At 42.9% G+C, this 20,356-nt stretch overlaps 1 protein-coding gene and 1 pseudogene across 12 annotated transcripts in view; one reads left to right on the top strand and one right to left on the bottom strand.

Moving 5' to 3' along the window:
- LOC117981763 (major facilitator superfamily domain-containing 14C) overlaps positions 1-20,356 on the bottom strand; it is a 158,308-nt gene that overhangs the window by 83,860 nt on the left and 54,092 nt on the right. For 7 of the 12 annotated variants that reach the window (XR_010109111.1, XR_010109110.1, XM_063594289.1 and 4 more), the window contains exons 3-4: positions 19,788-19,850; positions 10,519-10,646 (exon numbers count right to left, since the gene is read on the bottom strand). Coding sequence is in view for 8 of the 12 variants with exons in the window: in XM_063594289.1 (XP_063450359.1) it covers positions 10,519-10,646; positions 19,788-19,850 (191 nt within the window). In the remaining 4 variants the exon portion in view is untranslated. The other 5 variants (XR_008626673.2, XR_008626674.2, XM_034967881.2 and 2 more) reach the window with 3 other exon arrangements.
- LOC117981762 (threonylcarbamoyl-AMP synthase-like) lies at positions 10,751-16,862 on the top strand (annotated as a pseudogene).

The following is a 20,356-nucleotide window of genomic DNA, read 5'->3' as shown; positions in this document are numbered from 1 at the left end:
TGAAGCAGATGCTCCTTGCTGTGGCCACAAGGAATGGCCTCAGGGGCCCTCAGGGTCTTGCATGGAGCCCCCCCCACAGCTATGATTCCCTTCCCATATGATGACTGAACTCGTGTGGAATTGATGTAGACACAGATTTACATTGGCATCTAAAACAGTTCCCTCCCAACACACCATCACCAATGGGAACAAGCATGACCAGCCTGCCAGGCGCAAGGTGGGTGTGTCTGCTGGTCCCAGGGCCAGGGGAAGCTGGGGCCCAGGCTGAGAGGGGCCGAGGGTCAGTCGCCCTTCTGCCAGGCACAGACCCCAAGGGCAGAGCAGGGGCTGCCTGGGATGTGGCACTGGCTGCCTGGGATGTGGCACTGGCTGTCTGGGAAGTGCCCTGAGAGTTGGGGGCCAGGTGTTCACTGAAGGGAGACTTCTGGAGTCTATGAGTGAGATGAGGACTGCATCAGGAGACGGACTGAGGCCGGGGAGGATACTCTGCTTTTTCCCAGGTTGTCCTGTCCTCCCCATCTCTGCTGAACTCCCCTCACCCCATGTGGCCGACCTCTGCCCCCGCTTACCCCTAACCCACCTCTCAGAATCTCAGATCCCAGCATGGACAGGACCCAGCACCTGCCCTGGTTCCCTCCTGGCCAACACCTTCTTCTCCACAGTCTGAGTTCTGATTCCTCCCCAGGGCCCTTGTTGGCTCAGGACCACTGTGACTGCCAGAGCACTGGTCCCAGCACTGCCTGCATGCAGAGCTGTGGTCATGGTGCTGGGAGTTGGCCCAGCAGCAGAAGCTGATGGGGCAAAGCTCTCTGGTATATGGTGGCCTGGTCCCTCTGCCAAGTGACAAAGGGAGCCATGTTTGGGTTCTCTCTGGCCCCATCTGCCCACAGAACACAGCAGTCAGCCAGACAGATGCCTCTCTGCCCCATCCCTTCTGCTCCATGTGGGCAGTGTCGGAGGCCTGCCACCCGCTTTCGCCTTTGGGAAGGAGAGTTTATCTCGGCAGGGCTTCCCCAGCTGAGTGCACAACAGGCCCTTGGGGAAAATGTGGGGAGTGAAGAGTCACTGGTGGGTGATGTGGGCAGCTCCCGTGACTCCTCTACATTCAGGGCCATCCTCAGGAGACAAGGTAACACCTCCCCTTTGCAGGGTTTAGGAATGTTAAGTGAGCCATGTTTGAAGGGAATGTGGTCCGTACTCTGGCGTGTGTGGGTGCTCAGCCAACTTCCTCACCTAAGTGTGAAAGTGATACCTTGGTTTAGTGACACCTCGGGGCTTCTGCTGGTTTACCCCACTAGCTGTTTCCTGCCCCACTGTCCCTGTCCTTGTTTTGGCTGAGCCATTTCCAAGAGGCAGAGCCTATGCTTCCTTCACCTCTGTGTCCTGCCTGAGCCCTACAGCCTGCCCCTAAATAGGCACAGTGGGGCTGACTGGGGGGCTCTGATGGACTTAACATGTGTCCCCCCCGCCCAGTTCCTGTGGTGAAGCCCTAACTCCTAACGTGATGGTATTTGGAGATGGGGCCTTTGGGAGTTACTCAGGGTTAGAAGAGAACATGAGGATGGGGCCCTTATGATGGGATTAGGGCCATGGTAAGAAGCAGAGATCCCAGCACTCTCTCTCTCTCCCTGACATGAGGACACAGTGAGAAGGCAGCCATCTGCAAGCCAGGAAGAGAGCCCTCACCAGAACCTCACCTTGCTGTGACCCTAATGTCGGACTTCCAGCCTCCAGACTGACAAATACATTTTGTTTCTTAATACGCACCGCCCCTCGACCCACCAAGTCTAGGACACTTTGTCCTAGCAGCCCTATGTGACTAGGACAAGGTCCATCATCTCAGGAACTTCCTTCCTGACTGGTATCTGGAAACTGTATCAGAGCCATGGGAAAGAATGAAGAAAGGCTCGGCTCTTTACGACTCTCAGCACACCTCCACGCCAAGTGCAGTGTATCACACGTGAACCAGGACTGCTGTGGGACACAGTGCAAGGGAATCTGTAAACACCCATGACATCGTCATATTCACACTTGGGGAAGCCAAGCAGCTTGCTCACAGCAGGTGCTGGGGGTATGCTGAGGCTCTCGGTGGGTTTGGCCTCCCTGCTCATGCAGCCAGGTCACTCTCTGGGAGCCAGTGCAGTTGGGGCAGCCCCGGGCAGGTTTGCCTCCAGAAACCACTCCCTTCACCACTGGACGACAGATCCCTGAAGAAGCCATGGCCTCCTGAGAAACTACATCTGACAATGTGAGCAAGGCCAGCCCCCGTTAGTAAACATGCAGTGCTTTCTGACAGCTACCAGGATGGACTTGCTCCAGGTGGCTGCCCTTTTGTAGCTGCACTTTGATTCTAACTTCAGCATCCCATGATGTCCTTCAGGTCTTGGTGCCCTGGGCAATGTTAGTGAGAGTCACCTGGTTTGGGGGATCTGGGCCAGGCTGCCCCCTCCTGGCCAATTGGCTGATACCCGGCCAGGGCTGCCAGAGTCATTGTCACTGAGTCCCTGACCATTACTGGGTGCAGACTCTCAACAGTGGCCCCCACCCTGGCACATCCCCTGTGAGGGAGCTGATACGCTGGGTTTTACTGAATTCTGAGTTATGATGTCATTGAGCATGCTTTGTCTGCACACGTGTGCCCTTTGAGCTCATTTTAGGCAAATGTATCCGGACTCAGGTTGTATTTACCGATGGTTCATTTTCCGTCCTCATCTCAGTCCTCAGAAGGATGAATTCCACCTCTCATGCCATGGTCCTTCCTCAGAATTTCCTTTGTCTTAGTTCATTCCAAAGATCATGTTGTAGGGACGTTTATCACGTATATGGTATTTGCATAAACTGTATGAGCGATTAAAAGATATTCTCTGACATTAAACACAAACAACATAGAAATCTCACGGGTGACGACAGGATCACAAGATTCCTAATCAATGTAAGTGGATGGTTAGTCAAGGTAAATCCCTTCATCCCCTTGCCCTTCATTAGAATAGACAGAAACTGACTGTATACAGGCTTTACTCCTTTATAATGTGCCAAAATAAAACCCCAAAGCACAAATCACACAAACCAAGTCATGCCACTGGGACCATCGTGTGTCATCTGAGCTAGCTGGGCCATGCCAACTCCTACTCCATCTTCTGCTTTTCCCTGCATTCCTCAGGAATGGGAGCTTCTGTGTGAGCATTCATAAGACATCCTGCATTCACGTCCACTGATGTGTTTTCTTTTTTAAAAAACTATGCACATTTTATTAGGAATGTTTCAACCACATAGAAAACATATAATAGAAACCAATATAGACACCACATAGACGTGGGCCATGTTAACATTCTACCGTTTGCTCATTTTTTAAATAAAACCTTTATGAAGACATTCACATAGCATGCTTTCACTCATTGAAATTGTACAATTTGGGTTTTTCATAGAATTTGCAACCATCACCACATTAAATATATTTATAGAATTTGCAACCATCACTGCATTAAGTCTACTTATAGAATTTGCAAGCATCATCACTATAAACTTTAGAACATTTTTATCACCTCAAAAAGAAAACCCCTAGGCTGGGTGCAGTGGCTCACGCCTGTAATCCCAACACTTTGGGAGGCCGAGGTGAGTGAATCACTTGAGGTGAAGCGTTTGAGACCAGCCTGGCCAACATGGTGAAACCCCGCCTCTACTAAAAATACAAAAATCAGCTGGGCATGGCGGCACACATGTGATCGCAGCTACATGAGAGGCTGAAGCAGGAGAATCGCTTGAACCGGAGAGGCAGAGGTTGCAGTGAGCCGAGATTGTGCAGCTGCACTCCAGCCTGGGTGACAGAGTGAGACTCCATCTCAAAAAATGAAGAAGAAAAAAAAACCCTTGTCCTTTAGCTATCACCCCCCCTGCCCCTCACCGATCTACATCCTAGGCCTACATAACCACGAACTGACTTTCTATATAGCTTTACATGCTCTGGACTTGCATATGAATGGAATCATACAATATATGTCTTTCACACCTGTCTTATTTTACTTTAAATATTTCCAAGGTTCATCCATGTTTTTAGCATCTATCATTACATCAAACCTTTTTATTGCTGAATAATATTCCATTGGTGGATATCCTGAAACTTATTCATTCATCAGGTGATGAACATTTGGGTTGTTTTCACTTTTTGGCTACTGTGAATTATATATATATGTAATATATATATAATTACATATATATAATATATAATTATATATATTATATATAATATATTATATATGTTATATATTATATATTATATATATAAAATATGTAAAATAAAGAAAAAGAAAAAATATATATTATATATAAAATAAAAAATATATATATATTTTATTTATATATATATATATATTTAAATCCTTTACAGGATATAATTTGCAGAAATAGTCTCCCATTCCATGGGTTGTCCTTTCTTTTTTCTTTTTGAGACAGAGTCTTGCTCTGTTGCCCAGGCTGGAGTGCAGTGGTGCGATCTTGGCTCACTGCAAGCCCCACCTCCCGGGTTCACGCCATTCTCCTGCCTCAGCCTCTCGAGTAGCTGGGACTACAGGTGCGTGCCACCACACCTGGCTAATTTTTTTTTTGTATTTTTAGTAGGGACAGGGTTTCACCATGTTAGCCAGGATGGTCTTGATCTCCTGACCTCGTGATCCACCTGTCTCAGCCTCCCAAAGTGCTGAGATTACAGGCGTGAGCCACTGTGCCCAGCCTCTTTTTCTTTTGAGACGGAGTTTCACTCCTTTGCCCAGGCTGGAGTGCAGTGGCGTGATCTCGGCTTACTGCAACCTCTGCCTTTGGTTTCAAGGATTCTCCTGCCTCAGCCTCCCCAGTAGCTGGGATTACAGGCATGTGTCACCACGCCCGGCTAATTTTTGTATTTTTAGTAGAGACAGGGTTTTGCCATGTTGGCCAGGCTGGTCTCGAACTCCTGAAATCGTGATCCGCCTGCCTCGGCCTCCCCAAATTCTGGGATTACAGGCCTGAGCCACCGCACCTGGCCATCATTTACTTTCTTGACAGTATTCTTTGAAGCACAAAACTTTTTTACTTTGGATGACGTCCAATTTATCTATGTGTTCTTTTGTTACTTGTGCTTTTGGTGTCATATTTAAGAAATCATGAACTAGTGCTAGGTCATGAAGATTTATTCCTATGCTGCTGCTTTTTTAAAAAATCATTTAAAACATTTTAAAGTATACAGTTTAGTAATGTTAAGTATGTTTACATCATTGTGAATATACTTAACACGTTAAGTATATTCTTACTTCTTAATCTTTAGAAATTTTTCATCTTCCAAAACTAAAGTTCTGTACATATTAAACACTAATCCCACCACCACCACTCCCACTCCCAGCTCTTGGCAACCACTACTGTGATTTTGACTACTTTAAATATTTCATATGAAAAAAAAAATCTGTCTTTTTGTGATTGGCTTATTTCACTTAGCATAATGTTCTTGAGGTTCACCCATGTTCTATCTAGCATGTGACATGTTTTCCTTCTTTCTGAAGGCTGCTTAGTCTTTATATATATTTACACAAATACACATATATACACCATATTTTATCCTTTCATCCACCAAAGTCATTTGGATTGCTTTTATCTCTTGGCTATTGTGAATAATGCTGCAATAAACATGGGTGTGCAAATATCTTTTTGAGATCCTGCCTTTAATTCTTCAGGTTATATACTGAGAAGTAAGATTGTTGAATAGTATGGTAATTCTATTTTTCGTTTTTAAACAACCTTCATACTATTTTTCATCACTGGGCACAGAGTCTCAAGAGTGGCCACCACCCTAGCACATCCCCTGTGAGGGACCTGATGAGCTGTTTTACTGAATTCTGAGTTATGATGTCATCAAGGATACTTTGTGCACACAACTGTGCCCTTTGAACTTATGTTAGGCAAATGTATTGAGACTAAGGCTGTCCTAATGCTGGTTCATTTCTCATCTTCATCCCAGTCCTCTGAAGGACCAATTCCATCTCTCCTGCCATAGTCCTTCCTTCTAATGTTCTTTGAAATGTATTACTTCATTCCAAAGATCATGACTAGGGACTTGTATTGGATGGATCTGTAGAAGTGTATTTGGGATTAAAAGACATTCTGTGACAGCAAATACAACAGACAAATGCCCAAGATGAATACAGGATCAGTAAGTTCCTAAAACCAATCCTAAAGGGATTGCTCATGGTAAATTTATCGTCTCTTCCAATCTGTTCATGTGAACATGTTCAAATACAGATTCGCTCATTAATGCACAGAAGGAGTCTTGAACGAGTTATGTTACAAGCCAGCTTATACCATGGGATCCTGCATGGGTCATTAGAACCAGCTAGGTGATACCAGGGCATTCTCTATCCTTCTATCCCACTGCCCTTTAATGAACACTAACGCTGGCTTTGTTGGATCCCTGTGTGCTGGCCTAGAAAGTAATGAGCACTGAGGACTCAAAAAATTCCCACTATTTCTGTCTCTGTGAGCTTCTCCAGCGGCCTGAGGGCCATATTTTCAGGGTATTTTTTACTTGCCACTCTACAAGTGCAAAAGACTGACAACCACTACATAAAGTTAATATTTGAAAAGTTTGCTCCAATGATACTTGAACAACCTATACAATGTAACTAAACAAGTGTAATTGAATTTTAATCTAATGTGTCTATAGTATAAGCTTTAATTACATAAAAATGGGAAGGAAAGGAAAGTTCTCAAACATTTGGAAATTGAAGTGCATTCTTCTAAATAGCTCATGAGTTATAATCTTGGGGGAAATTAAAAATAATAAAGACCTAAATATAAATAAAACATATAAAACGTGGTAAGATACAGATAAAGCATTGTGAAGAGGGAAATAATCAGCGTTAGAAGCATATATTAGAAAAGAAGAAAAGTCTCACATCAATAATTTAAGCTTTCACCTAAAGAAACCAGAAAAAGAGCAAAATAAAATCAGAGCACGCAGAGGACAGGAAATAATAGGTAAAAGATGAAATCAATAAAAGTGAAAAGAGAAAATCAATACAATTTGTTTTTGTTTTTTTTTTTGAGATAGAGTCTCACCATGCCTAGGCTGGAGTGCAATGGTGTGATCTTGGCTCACTGCAACCTCCGCTTCCTGGGTTCAAGCCATTCTCCTGCCACAGGTAGCTGGGACTACAGGTGCACGCCACCACACCCGGCTAATTTTTGGATTTTTAGAAGAGATGAGGTTTCACCATGTTGGCCAGGCTGGTCTCAAACTTGTGACCTCAAGCGATCTGCCTGCTTTGGCCTCCCAGAGTGCTGGGATTACAGGCTTGAGCTACTGCACCTGGCTTAAAATTGTTTTTTAATACAATCAGTAAAATTCATAATCTTCTGATGCTAAAATAATAGAGTAGATTCAAGTTAAGAACGACAGCAATGTGCGGTGGCTCACGCCTGTAATCCCAGCATTTTGGGAGGCCGAGGCGGGTGGATCACGAGGTCAGGAGATCGAAACCATCCTGGCTGACATGGTGAAACCCCGTTTCTACTAGAAATACAAAAAAATTAGCCGGACGTGGTAGTGGGCTCCTATAGTCCCAGCTACTCGGGAGGCTGAGGCAGGAGAATGGCATGAACCCAGGAGGCTGAGCTTGCAGTGAGCAGAGATCGCGCCACTGCACTCCAGCCTGGGCAACAGAGTGAGACTCCGTCTCAAAAAAAAACAAAAAAACAAAAAAACAAAAAAATGATGCCAGCAATGAAAGAGGAGATATAACCACAGATCCCGTAGTCATTTAAGAGATAATAAAATAACATACTAACAACTATATGCACACTCATATTAAAAAATATTAAAAAACTAACATGGGCCTGGCACGGTGGCTCACGCCTGTAATCCCAGCACTTTGGGAGGCCGAGGTGGGTGGATCACTTGAGGTCGGGAGTTCGAGACCAGCCTGACCAACACGGAGAAACCGTCCCTACTAAAAATACAACATTAGCTGGGTGTGGTGGTGCATGCCTGTAATCCCAGCTAATCGGGAGACTGAGGCAGGAGAATCGCTTGAACCCGGGAGGCGGAGGTTGCAGTGAGCTGAGATTGCACCATTGCACTCCAGCCAGACTATGACTATAGTCCTAGCTACTTGGGAGGCTGAGGTGGGAAAATGGCTACAGCCCGGGAGGTAGAGGCTGCAGTGAGCCATGACTGTTCCACTGCTCTCCAGCCTTGGTAACAGAGCAAGACCCTACCCTGTCAAAAAAAAAAAAAAAAAAAAAAAAAAAAAGTTATTTACATATCTTAAAAGTATCTTCCTAAAACATTTGTTCTTTTTTTTTTTTTTTTTTTTTGAAACAAACACTCTCTCTGTCACCCAGGCTGTAATGCAGTGGTGTGATCTCAGCTCACTGCAACCTCCACCTCCTGGGGTCAAGCAATTCTCCTGCCTCAGCCTCCTGAGTAGCTGGCATTACAGGCATGTGCCACTACGTCTGGCTAATTTTTGTATTTTTAGTAGTGACAGAGTTTCACCCTGTTAGCCAGGATGGTCTCGATCTCCTGACCTTGTGATCCGCCGTCTTGGCCTCCCAAAGTGCTGGGATTACAGGTGTGAGCCACCGTGACCGGCCTTCTTCATTCTTTTCACGGTTATATTTGACTCCATCATGTGTTATTCAATCCATTTCCTATGCTTGAATGTCCAAGCAACTTCCAATATTTTGCAACTATAAATAATGCTGACAAGTAATCATGTGCACCTGTAATTCGTATCACTGGAGGTGACTTTTTTTTCCTTCTTGAGATGGAGTTTCGCTGTTGTTGCCCAGGCTGGAGTGCAATGGCGTGATCTCGGCTCACCGCAGCCTCCGCCTCCTGGGTTCAGGACCTCAGCATCCCGAGTAGCTGGGATTACAGGCATGTGACACCATGCCCAGCTAATTTTGTATTTTTAGTAGAGATGGGGTTTCTCCATGTTCGTCAGGCTGGTCTTGAACTGCCGACCTCGCGTTGGCCTCCCAAAGTGCTGGGATTATAGGCATGAGCCACAGCTCCCGGCCCAGTTTCCCTTTGTTGCCCAGGCTGGAATGTAGTGGCATGATCTCAGCTCACTGCAACCTCTGCCTCCCAGGTTCAAGCAATTCTCGTACCTCAGCCTCCTGAGTAGCTGGGAATACAGGCAACCGCCACACCTGGCTCATTTTTTGTATTTTAGTAGAGACAGGGTTTCACTATGTTGCCCAGGCTGGTCTCAAACTCCTGAGCTCAGGCAATCCGCCCATCTGGGCCTGCCGAAGTGCTAGGATTACAGACATGGGCCACTACATGCGGCCTGGAGGTGACTCTTAAGGGATAAATTCTTATTTATCCCTGCGCTTGCTTGCTGTGTCAACAGGTATGTGTATATATAATTTAATTAAATACTGCCAACTTCCCTCTATAGGACTTAAAACATTTTGCATTCCCACCAACAATGTATGAAAATGCCTGTTTCTCCACAGTCTTATCCGTAGAGAGTACGGTTAAGCTTTTGACAATCTGATGGGTGAGAAATGGTATCTCAGTGTAGTTGTAATTTACGTTTCTCTTACCATGAGTGAAGTTGAACGAACATCTTTTCATGTTTATACATCTTTTGGTAAAGAGTCTGTGCATGACTTTTGCCCACTTTTCTATAGGATTTCTAATCTTTTCCCCTCAATTTTTAAAACATTTACAAAGTAAGGATTAACCCCCTTTTTTTCTTTTTTTTTGGAGATGGAGTTTCACTCTTGTTGCCCAGGCTGGAGTGCAATGGCGCGACCTGAGCTCACTGCAACCTCCGCCTCCCTGGTTCAAGCAATTCTCCTGCCTCGGACTCCCGAGTAGCTGGGATTACAGATGTGGACCACCACGCCTGGCTGATTTTCGTATTTTTTGTAGAGATAGGGTTTCACCATGTTTGTCAGGCAAGTCTCAAATTCCTGACCTCAGGTGATCCGCCCTCCTCAGCCTCCCAAAGTGCTGGGATTACAGGCGTGAGCCACCATGCCCGGCCTCAGGATTAACCCTTTATCAGTGAAGTATGGTGATTTACATGTGATAAAGATTTTTTGTAGTCATTTGTCTTTTGATGTTATGGTACACTTTGTCCATGCAAACGTTTTTTGGTATTTGTAGACATTATTTATTAATCCTTTACTGGCTCTGGATTTAGAATTAGAAAGCCTCTCCCTATACCAGGTTAAAGATTATTTCATCCAAGTTTTCTTCTAGCATGTTTCTAGTATCTAGCATGTTTCTTCTAGCAATGTGAAAAAATAAAATTTCTTCACCTAAGTAACTTATCTCAGACTTAATTCTAGAATGTCTTCACTACCCCATTTATAAAATGGATATAATGACAACTGTCCAAACTGGTTTTCAGTATTACCAGAGAGATCAAATGAAAACACAAGCACAACTGCTTTGTAATAGTTAAGAAGTGCTCTGCAAATATAATTTACATGTGACTCAAAACAAGCAGTCAGGAGGTGAAGGGCCAAGTCACTCACCATGGGCTGATCCTCATCAGTGGGATTGGGAAGCAGGTAAAGAATACAGTGCCGAGGAGAAAGGGCTTCCTCCCCCACACATCAGACAGGGCACCAATGAGTGGGGCACTCAAAAAAGAGAGCAGGCCCTGGAGAGGAAACCAAAGCAAAGGTTAGTTTTATAATCTGATCCCTCAATTACCTGTAATTCATATTTTCTAAATGTATTAGCTCTAATTCATTGTACTGCCCCCAAAACAGAATAATACTTTGAAACATTATATACAAACTACAACTAAAAAAATAAAATTAGGCCTGGCGTGGTGGCTCATGCCTGTAATCCCAGCACTTTGGAAGGCCGAGGCGGGTGGATCACTTGAGGTCAGGAGTTCAAGACCAGTCTGGCCAACATGGTGAAACCTCGTCTCTACTAAAAATACAAAATTACAAAAAATTAGCCGGGTGTGGTGGCAGACGCCTGTAATCCCAGCTACTCAGGAGGCTGAGGCAGGAGAATCACTTGAATCCGAGAGGCAGAGGCTGCAGTGAACCAAGATCACGCCTTTGTACTCTAGGCTGGGCAACAAGAGCAAAACTGTTGTCTAATTAAAATAAAATCTAAAATAAAATTATAACCAAAAATGTAAATGTTCTATCAGAAAGGGAAGGAAGAAGTAAAAAAGCTTGTTTTCCAGAAGAAATTAGAAAAGAGTGATGACATGATATATATATACCCACATTTGACCCTTAAGATGAACACACACCAAGCATACGGGAAGAAGCTAGAAATTTGAATCACTTTAATAAATATATATGGCATATCAATTCTGCACAAAACTGCATTAACTGGTACAATGACACCCAAATGAATGTACACCATATACTATCCCCAGGGCCTCACAGGGATAAAGAAGAGGAGTGTACATATGCTTAATGATCAAAAGAAAACTAGATTCTTTGTCAACTTTGTCAATCAAAGTAAAGTTCTCTCTGCCTGATGAGTTTAGGAAGAAGGAGATAATCCAACCTGAACAACAACTACAGTTGAAACTAAGGGGAAGAGAGTCTGACATAGATAACACCACACAGAAGCAAAGGAAGTCAAGGAACTCACATTCACTGCTTGCCCACTATTTGCCAGTCACTCTGTTGGCTGGCCACCTTCATTTCAATGCTACAGATAAGCAGCAGGGTGGGGAGAGCAGGGATGGACAAGAGTAGAAAAATGCTGATGAATAATGAAATAGGTGATGAGTACACAGGTATTCATCACACTATTCTTTTGTGTATCTGAATTTTCATGATACATCTTAAAAATTCCTCAGCACATCACATAAATAGGACACTCCAAAACCCGGCTCCTGACATACATCCTCTGCTGTGGCTGCATGCGATACTTCCAGTTTTCTGGACATACAATGTTCCTGCGTGCCAACAGGCCTTTGCATGCACATCCATCCCACACTTGGAGCCTGGAAACTGCTAGTGATTCTTCCCAACCCTGGGAGAGAAGCACCTCCTCCTCTATCTAGTCTCTTAGCTCTTCTATTATAATTTCAGCACTCCATTAAATCACTTGTTATTTGTCTACCTTCTCTACTGGATTCAAAATTGAGATTAAGGTCAGAAGGATGACATTTCTTCTTATCTCTGTACCCGTGGTGCCTATCACAGGGCCTGGTAAACACTGGTTTTCAAATACGTTTGGTGAATTGAATAGAACTTTTCAGAGAAAATCAACTTCGGAAGTCTCCAAGTTCACATAATTGGAAAGAAAAAGGAACAGATTCCAATCCCCTATCAGCCACCAACTGATTAACCCAGGACAGCAGACACAGGTAAACTGATAAGAGGAGGGACTCAAAGTGAAGCAGCTTCGTTGTCTGGGGAAATACCTGCAGTTCATCATCTTGCACCAAGAAGATTAAGGACATGGGCACACATGGGTGGGTGAAGGAGGGGAAAGTTTAATAGGCAAATGAAAGAAGAGAGCTTCCTCGTACAAAAGAAGGATTATTATTAATACTTTATATAAAAGAAGCTGTGGGTAAGTTTAGCTTCAGGCATAGCTAGATGGACACAGGGAAGGAGTTGTTCATATAGTGTCATCTGGGTTCTCTCACCAATTCTTAGTAAGGTGTCTCAATGTAGTAAGCAGGACAGTTTTTGCAATCCTAGGCTTACTACAAGTTAAGTAACCCCAGTAGACTGAGAAAATCGCAATACCTCTAGCAGAAAATTCCTCTGGAGAAATATCACCGATCTAGTTTGGATCATTTGCCCATTGTCCATGCAACTAGTTTAAATCTCTACACAGGCAACCCTCTGTATATGGAGGCTCCATATCTGTAGATTCATCCAATCATGGGTGAAAAATATTTGGAAGAAAACAATTAAAAATAAAACACAACAATAAAAAATACAAATTAAAAAATACAGTTTAACAACTATTTACACAGTATTAGGTATTATAAGTCATCTAGAGATGAATTAAGAGTATAAGAAGACTGAGAATGAGTGGCCTAACAGGTAGAAAGAAAACTATGCTAGGTCAAGTGAAGAGAGCAAGTAAAGAAAGCCTTTTAAGAATGAAAAAGGGGCCAGGCATGGTGGCTCACGCCTGTAATCCCAGCACGCTGGGAGGTTGAGGCGGGCGGATCACCTGAGGTCAGGAGTTCAAGACCAGCCTGGCCATGGTGAAACCCTGTCTCTACTAAAAATACAAAATTAGCCGGGCATGGTGGTGCGCATCTCTAATCCCAGCTACTCGGGAGGCTAAGGCAGGAGAATCGCTTGAACCCAGGAGGCGGAGGTTGCAGTGAGCCGAGATCGTGCCATTGCACTCCAGCCTGGGCAACAAGAGCAAAACTCCATCTCAAAAAAAAAAAAAAAAAAGAAGGAAAAAGATTCGGAATAATTCTGGTGGAAAAGTGAGTGTGGAAGTCTACTTGTAATGAATGTAAGATAGCATGGCAAAGAAAGAAATGGGGTAGTAGCCTGAGGAGAAAAGGAAAAGAGGTTTTGTTTTTAGATTGGAGAACTAGAATGCTTGTATGCTGGTAGGAATAATTTAGAGGGAAAATTTAAAATACTGGGGAAAAAAGGCATAACTGCTGAATTCTTGAGAATGGATGAGATATGTGAAGAAGCTGGCTTTAGCAAGGAACAAGGACAGTTCATCCTTAGAAACAGGAGAGGAAGTAGAGTATATGAGAACAGATACATGTAGGTGGATAGTAGATGTGGTGATGGCAGACTGAAATTTCTCTTTGCATTGCTTCTATTTATTTAGTGACACAGTTAAGGTCATTAGATGGTGGAAAAGGTATTGCCTACAGACAGAGTAGCTGGAGGATTAAATTTTCAAGTGTTGGGGTTTAGCCAACCAAGTGTGACAGAGTAAAAAGAGGGCACGCTTTATATGCAAAGCAGTAATTATAATGATTGACCACAGAATTTAAGCCAAGAAAGATGAAAGTGAGGATACAGGGGTAGGGGTGACAGTGAAAGGCAGGTAGGATGGGTTTTCAGTGCTGATATACTGAGCTGTAGTAAAAAATAGAGTAAGCTAGAATGGTAAGGAGGTAGTGGTTGAATACTAGGATATATAGAGAAACAATATGTATAATGGTTAGAGTTTGGATGCTGGAAGCAATACTTTTTGGGATAAAATTCTGGTTTGAGCAATTGCAGCTGTGAAACAATGGGCAAATTATCTTTCTCTCTCAATTTACTTACCTATGAAAGGGAATAATGAGTACCTATCCCTTAGAAAGTTTGCCATTATTAATACTGTGTAATGGTTAGAGTTATTATAAGTGAATGGCTAACAGGGTGGAGTGAAATAGATCAAGGAACTGAAAGACCACTATTATTGGAAGGATAATCTGTGTGGATATTGAAACCACCAAGAAATAAGACAGGTCTTTGCCGGACACAGTGGCTCACGCCTGTAATCCCAGCACTTTGGAAGGCCAAGGCGGGAGGATCACGAGGTCAAGAGTTTGAGACCAGCCTGGCGAACATGGTGAAACCCCGTCTCTACTAAAAATACAAAAATTAGCCAGGTGTGGTGGTGTGTGCCTGTAATCTCAGCTACTTGGGAGTCTGAGGCAGGAGAATCACTTGAACCCGGACAGCAGGGAGTTGCAGCAAGCCGAGATCGCACCACTGCACCCCAGCCTAGGCGACAGGGTGGGACTCCGTCTCAAAAAAAAAAAAAAAGACAAGTCTTGAATATTGCTAAAATTTCCTATTCAGCCACTGGTAGGATTATATTGTTGCACATTAGTGGTAAACACAAATTACCTAAATTTTGTCATAATAGTTGTTAAAAACAAAATTTTTAAAGTATTGATTTTTAAACTATTTAAGTTTAATGTAGAATATTTTTTGCTAAATTTAAAATTTTACCCTAATTGTTATTTCACAATTTTTTCTTTTATATTTGTAGAATATACTTCAACAACAGCAACAAAAGGTTTCTCAACAATCTAGAATTGTTTAGAGTGAGACTGAAAAGTTGTATTAGCAGTTCATAAAGGTCTGTTGTATGTGGCAACACAATACATTGTTATAAAGCATAATGTATTTATGGAAGTAGAAGGTAGTTCTTTCCAAGTTTATGAGAAAAAACATTTCAGATTTTTAACTACTTTCCATTTTGAATTCATTGTTTCTTTCCAAGTTTATGAGAAAAAACATTTCAGATTTTTAACTACTTTCCATTCTGAATTCGTTGTTTCTGATGTAAGTAATAAATGTATTTTTACTTTAGGATTCTAATGGTTTTGTGAGGATTATTCCAAACAAAAGAGTGGTAAATTGGGAATTTTATTTAGAAATGTACTTATGCATAAACTCTGTATGCTACTAATACTTTAGTCATAGTTCTCTGTTTTAACTGGAAACAGAAAGTCTGTAAATCATGTCCAGGTTGTGTTTCACTTGTTTATGTATCCAGTGTTTGTTAAATAATAAAAAGTACCCAAATGGGAGGATGTCTCTGGCACACCCAGCTAATTTTGCATTTTTAGTAAAGACAGGGTTTCTCGATGTTGGTCAGGCTGGTCTCAAACTCCCAACCTCAGGTGATCTGCCCACCTCGGCCTCCCAAAGTGCTGGGATTACAGGTATGAGCCACCGTGCCCGACCTACCCTGACTTTTTTTTTACGCAATGTGTCCTTCTGAACACTGTAGACCAAGCCCCAGAAGCTGTACCTGTGGGAAAGGCTGTATTTGTTATCTGTAGTCAGTCCAGGGGGATCCGAGGGCCACAGTGGCTGCCAGTGTGGGACAGAGCGAGGGGGCAAGCCCAGAGTGTTCAGCCATGGCTGAGCTGCACACCAGCACCATGGTAGCCATCCCACCAATATGCCACATGGCCTGGCCTGCCCGGCAAGCTGCTCAGTGGCCCTGCGCATTGTGTACCGTCTCAAGGGCTGCAGGAAGGCCAGGTTACTGGCTGTATGAGAGTAGTACCCCAGGAGCTCCTGAAAGACCTAGTGCCAGGACCAGTGTCCCTGGTGATGGACGTTCAGAGGAGCTCAACAACGACCTAAACCCCTTTACTCCTCTTACAAGGTATCCAGATTCCTGATTATGCCTTTATGCAAGACTTGGCCAAGATGTATGAGCATCCTCTTGCTCTCACTAGTGCCGACCTCAGCTCCCAGGACAGTTCTCTGAATGCCATGGAGTTATAAGACCTCTGGCCTCAGTTGTCCTTGGTCATTGATGGGGGACAAACTAGGGATAGCCAGATCCCTGAGTGTTACCTTGGCTCAACTGTGGTTGACTCATCTGTGCATAGAAAGTTTGGCATCATTCGTCCAGGCTGTGTCCTGGAAAGTACTACAGCCTTCCTTCAACAGAGGTATGGGTTGCACCCCTCATGTGCATCCTACTTGTGAAACTCAGGAAGCAGGAAGGCCCATGGCCTGGTGCTGGACACTCTGTGTCCGTCCACTGATAATTGCCAAGCCCTCATTTGCAGAAGAAGCCACTGGAGCTCCTGCAGTAGTCTGACTTTTTTTTCTTTTTTCTGAGACGGAGTTTCGTGCTTGTTGCCCAGGCTGGAGTGCAATGGCACGATCTCGGCTCACTGCAACCTCCGTCTCCCAGGTTCAAGCAATTCTCCTGCCTCAGCCTCCCAAGTAGCTGGGGTTACAGGCATGCACCACCACAACCGGCTAATTTTGCATTTTTAGTAGAGACAGGGTTTCTCCATGTTGGTCAGGCTGGTCTCAAACTCCCAACCTCAGGTGATCAGCCCACCTCGGCCTCCCAAAGTGCTGGGATTACAGGCGTGAGCCACCGTGTCTGACCTAGCCTGACTTTTTTTTATGCAATGTGTCTTTCTGAACACTGTAGACCAATCCCCAGAAGCTGCACCTGTGGGAAAGGCTATATTTAATATTTGTAGTCTCATATATCAGCCAAAAGCTGAATGGAGAGATTAACAACATTCCTAGGTGGCATTATTCTAATAAGTTTATTTTTTTAATTGAAAAGTTATTTAAATAGCAGATTTAGAATCTAATGAGAGCCTCCTCTCTGCTGGGTGGTAGCATTCAAAATGGTTCAGACCAGCTACAAGTGCCAATGCTGTTTAAAAAGTCTCAGGTGACCAAAGGCATGGGTTGGCCTCCTGAAGCTGGAACCAGGTAGAGCCACGGGCCAAACACTCTCTCCTCTGAACCAGTGGAGCTAGTGGTGTCAAATACTGTAATTGCTGGTGGGGAGAGCAGTCATTTTGATCTAACGCTGGGACGTCGGCTCAGTTGGTGGGGGTGGTCCAAATTAAAGAATATTGAGAAATAAATCTCCACTATCCTTTTCAGCCAGGGACTTTTTTCTTATTTATTCATAAATTAAGTTGTAGTTATACCTGTAACACTTTTATCTAAGTCCAGTGTTCTCAGTAGCCTTTGGTCTATTTATGTGTACTAAGTGTTCAACATAATTACTGTTGGGCATTTGAACTTGGCTTTTCTTTAGTAAAAAGACATACAGCTATAAAAAAAAAGTACCCAAATGATAAAAAATAAATAAAATGCTGTTTTACATATAAATATCCTCAAATTATTTTTGAAAACAGGCAAATAATAAATATTATTTATTAATATTTAACATTATTTATTATATGAATGTTTTTTAAGAGCTATGAAAAATAACGAACTACAATGGCTAAATTCAGCACATTACTAGGGCATAATTTTTTTTTTTTTTTTGAGACGGAGTCTCGCTCTGTCGCCCAGGCTGGAGTGCAGTGGCGCAATCTCAGCTCACTGCAACCTCCATCTCCCAGGTTCAAGTGATTCTCTTTCCTCAGCCTCCCCAGTAGCTGGGACTACAGGGGCCCGCCACCACGCCCAGCTAATTTTTTGTATTTTTGGTAGAGATGGGGTTTCACCATGTTAAGCCAGGATGGTCTCCATCTCCTGATCTCGTGATCCGCCTGCCTTGGCCTCCCAAAGTGCTGGGATTACAGGCGTGAGCCACCGCGTGCAGCCTTGGGAATAATTTTAAGTATGTTGTTCAGTACAACGTATAATTATGCATAGATTGACATTATCTAAACTGGAAAGCACAAATTAGACCCTATACTCATATGCTTTACTATAAGAGACTAAAAAATACTATTATACTTTAAACCCCTATTTAACTCTTTTCCTATTTAGAAAAAACAAGTGCAGCTCACTGCCAGCATTCATATGATTTTACATACACACACTCTTTGAGGCTGAAGCAAATATGATTGATTTTTCAATGTGAAAATAAAATATAAAAAGTGTTCTTGGAGTTATTTCTAAACAGAACTAACATCAGAATCACCTGAATCATCAGAATTGTCTATTTCAAAAAAGTGGATTCATCAAATGAATCTTCAGCTGGTAACTGTTCGAGAACAATGTTAACATCACAGGTAGAAGTGCTGCGTTTTCTAGGATTTGACATTTTCAGTGATAGAGTGTTACTATAGTTTGTAACTGGAAACACCACTACCAAAAACAGAATACAGGCCAGGCGCAGTGGCTCATGCCTGTGATTGCAAGACTGTGGGAGGCCAAGGTGGGCAGATCACTTGAGGTCAGCAGTTCGAGACCAGCCTGGCCAACATGGTGAAACCCCATCTCTACTAAAATTACAAAAATTAGCTGAGCATAGTGGTGGGCACCTGAAATCCCAGCTACTCAGAAAACTAAGGCAGGAGAATCGCTTGAACCCAGGAGGTGGAGGTTGCGGTAGGCTGAGATTGCACCATTGCACTCCAGCCTGGGCAACAGAGCGAGACTCCATCTCAAAAAAAAAAAAATTATTTAAAAGAATGAGGAACAGTCAGGCGCGGTGGTTCACGCCTGTAATCCCAGCACTTTGGGAGGCCAAGGCAGGCAGATCACGAGGTCAAGAGATCGCGACCATCCTGACCAACATGGTGAAATCCTGTCTCTACTAAAAATACAAAAATCAGCTGGGCGTGGTGGTGCATGCCTGTAGTCCCAGCTACTCGGGAGGCTGAGGCAGGAGAATTGCTTGAACCCGGGAGGCGGATGCTGCAGTGAGCCGAGATCTCACCACACTGCACTCCAGCCTGGTGACAGAGCGAGACTCCATCTCAAAAAAAAAAAAAATAAAATAAAAAATGAGGAAAAAGAATGCTATCAATAGAATGATGTCTTTTGTTTCCAAAGTCTATATACTAAAGCAATGCAAAAATAATAATAAAAGCAACATGTTTTGTGGCAAAGTTATCTTGGAGTAAATGCAGCACCGCTGGTGAGTATTCTCGGTGCAAACAGGAAAACGGTTTAAAGCCGTTTTTATATATATCATATTAAAATCGACATAATGAATTAAGACTAATTAAATCAAGTGGCTGAGTTATTACAAAGCCATGGCCAGTGTTACCAGCTTGGCTTCCTTCTTCCTCAGATATACTTCTTTTTAGTATACCTAAAAAGGAGATGGTAGCAATTGCCCACTTCATTCTGTTGATAGGCAGAGAAGTTAAAAGTTACATAATAATTAAGCCCTTTTGTGTACACAATAATAAAAATGAAGTTAGGCCTATAGAGTATTCACACTGCTATTTGCCAGTAAACCATTCTATGCCTTATGTATTTGTGTTGTATTTTAAAGTGACTTTTAATAACCCAGCTAAAAATTTAGATTTCAGTCTCCAGAACAAATAGTATTTGTTTCCCAAAGTCCCACTAAAACTTCCAGAGTTAAACTACCAAGGATTCCTGACTGGTTCATTACAAACCACATAAAAATTCTTTCTTACCTTTACACCTTGAATGAGACCATTCATGAGGAATGTGTGTTGAGAAAATGTTTCATGTAGAACCTACAAAAAGCAAACAAACATCAAGACAAATTCAAATTTAAGTTAAAGGAAAAATTTTCTGCCTCTCTTAATGGCATGCTACATAAATGAGCCCTGCAATGAAAAATTATAAAATATCAATAAAATCAAAACAAATAAATAAACAAACTGTGGTACATCCAGACTATCACTAAAAAGAAATGAGCTACCAAGCCACTAAAAAACATGGAGGAACCTCAAATGCACATAGTTAAGTGAAACAAACCAATCTGAAAAGGCTACATATTGTATTGTATAATTCCAAGTATATGACATTCTGGAAAAGGTAAAACTATGGAAACGATAAAAAGATCAGTGGTGGCCAGAGACTGTGAAGGAGGGAGGGATGAATAGGCAGAGCACAGGGGATTTTTAGGGCAATGAAAATGCTTTGTATGATACTATGATGGTGGATACATGCATTATATATTTATCAAAACTCAGCATATACAATACCAAGAGTGAAACCTAAACTACAGAATTTGGGT

Source organism: Pan paniscus, chromosome 11, assembly GCF_029289425.2.
Source record: "Pan paniscus chromosome 11, NHGRI_mPanPan1-v2.0_pri, whole genome shotgun sequence".
Classification (NCBI taxonomy): Eukaryota; Metazoa; Chordata; class Mammalia; order Primates; family Hominidae; genus Pan; species Pan paniscus.
This window is presented reverse-complemented; position numbering and strand designations above follow the sequence as displayed.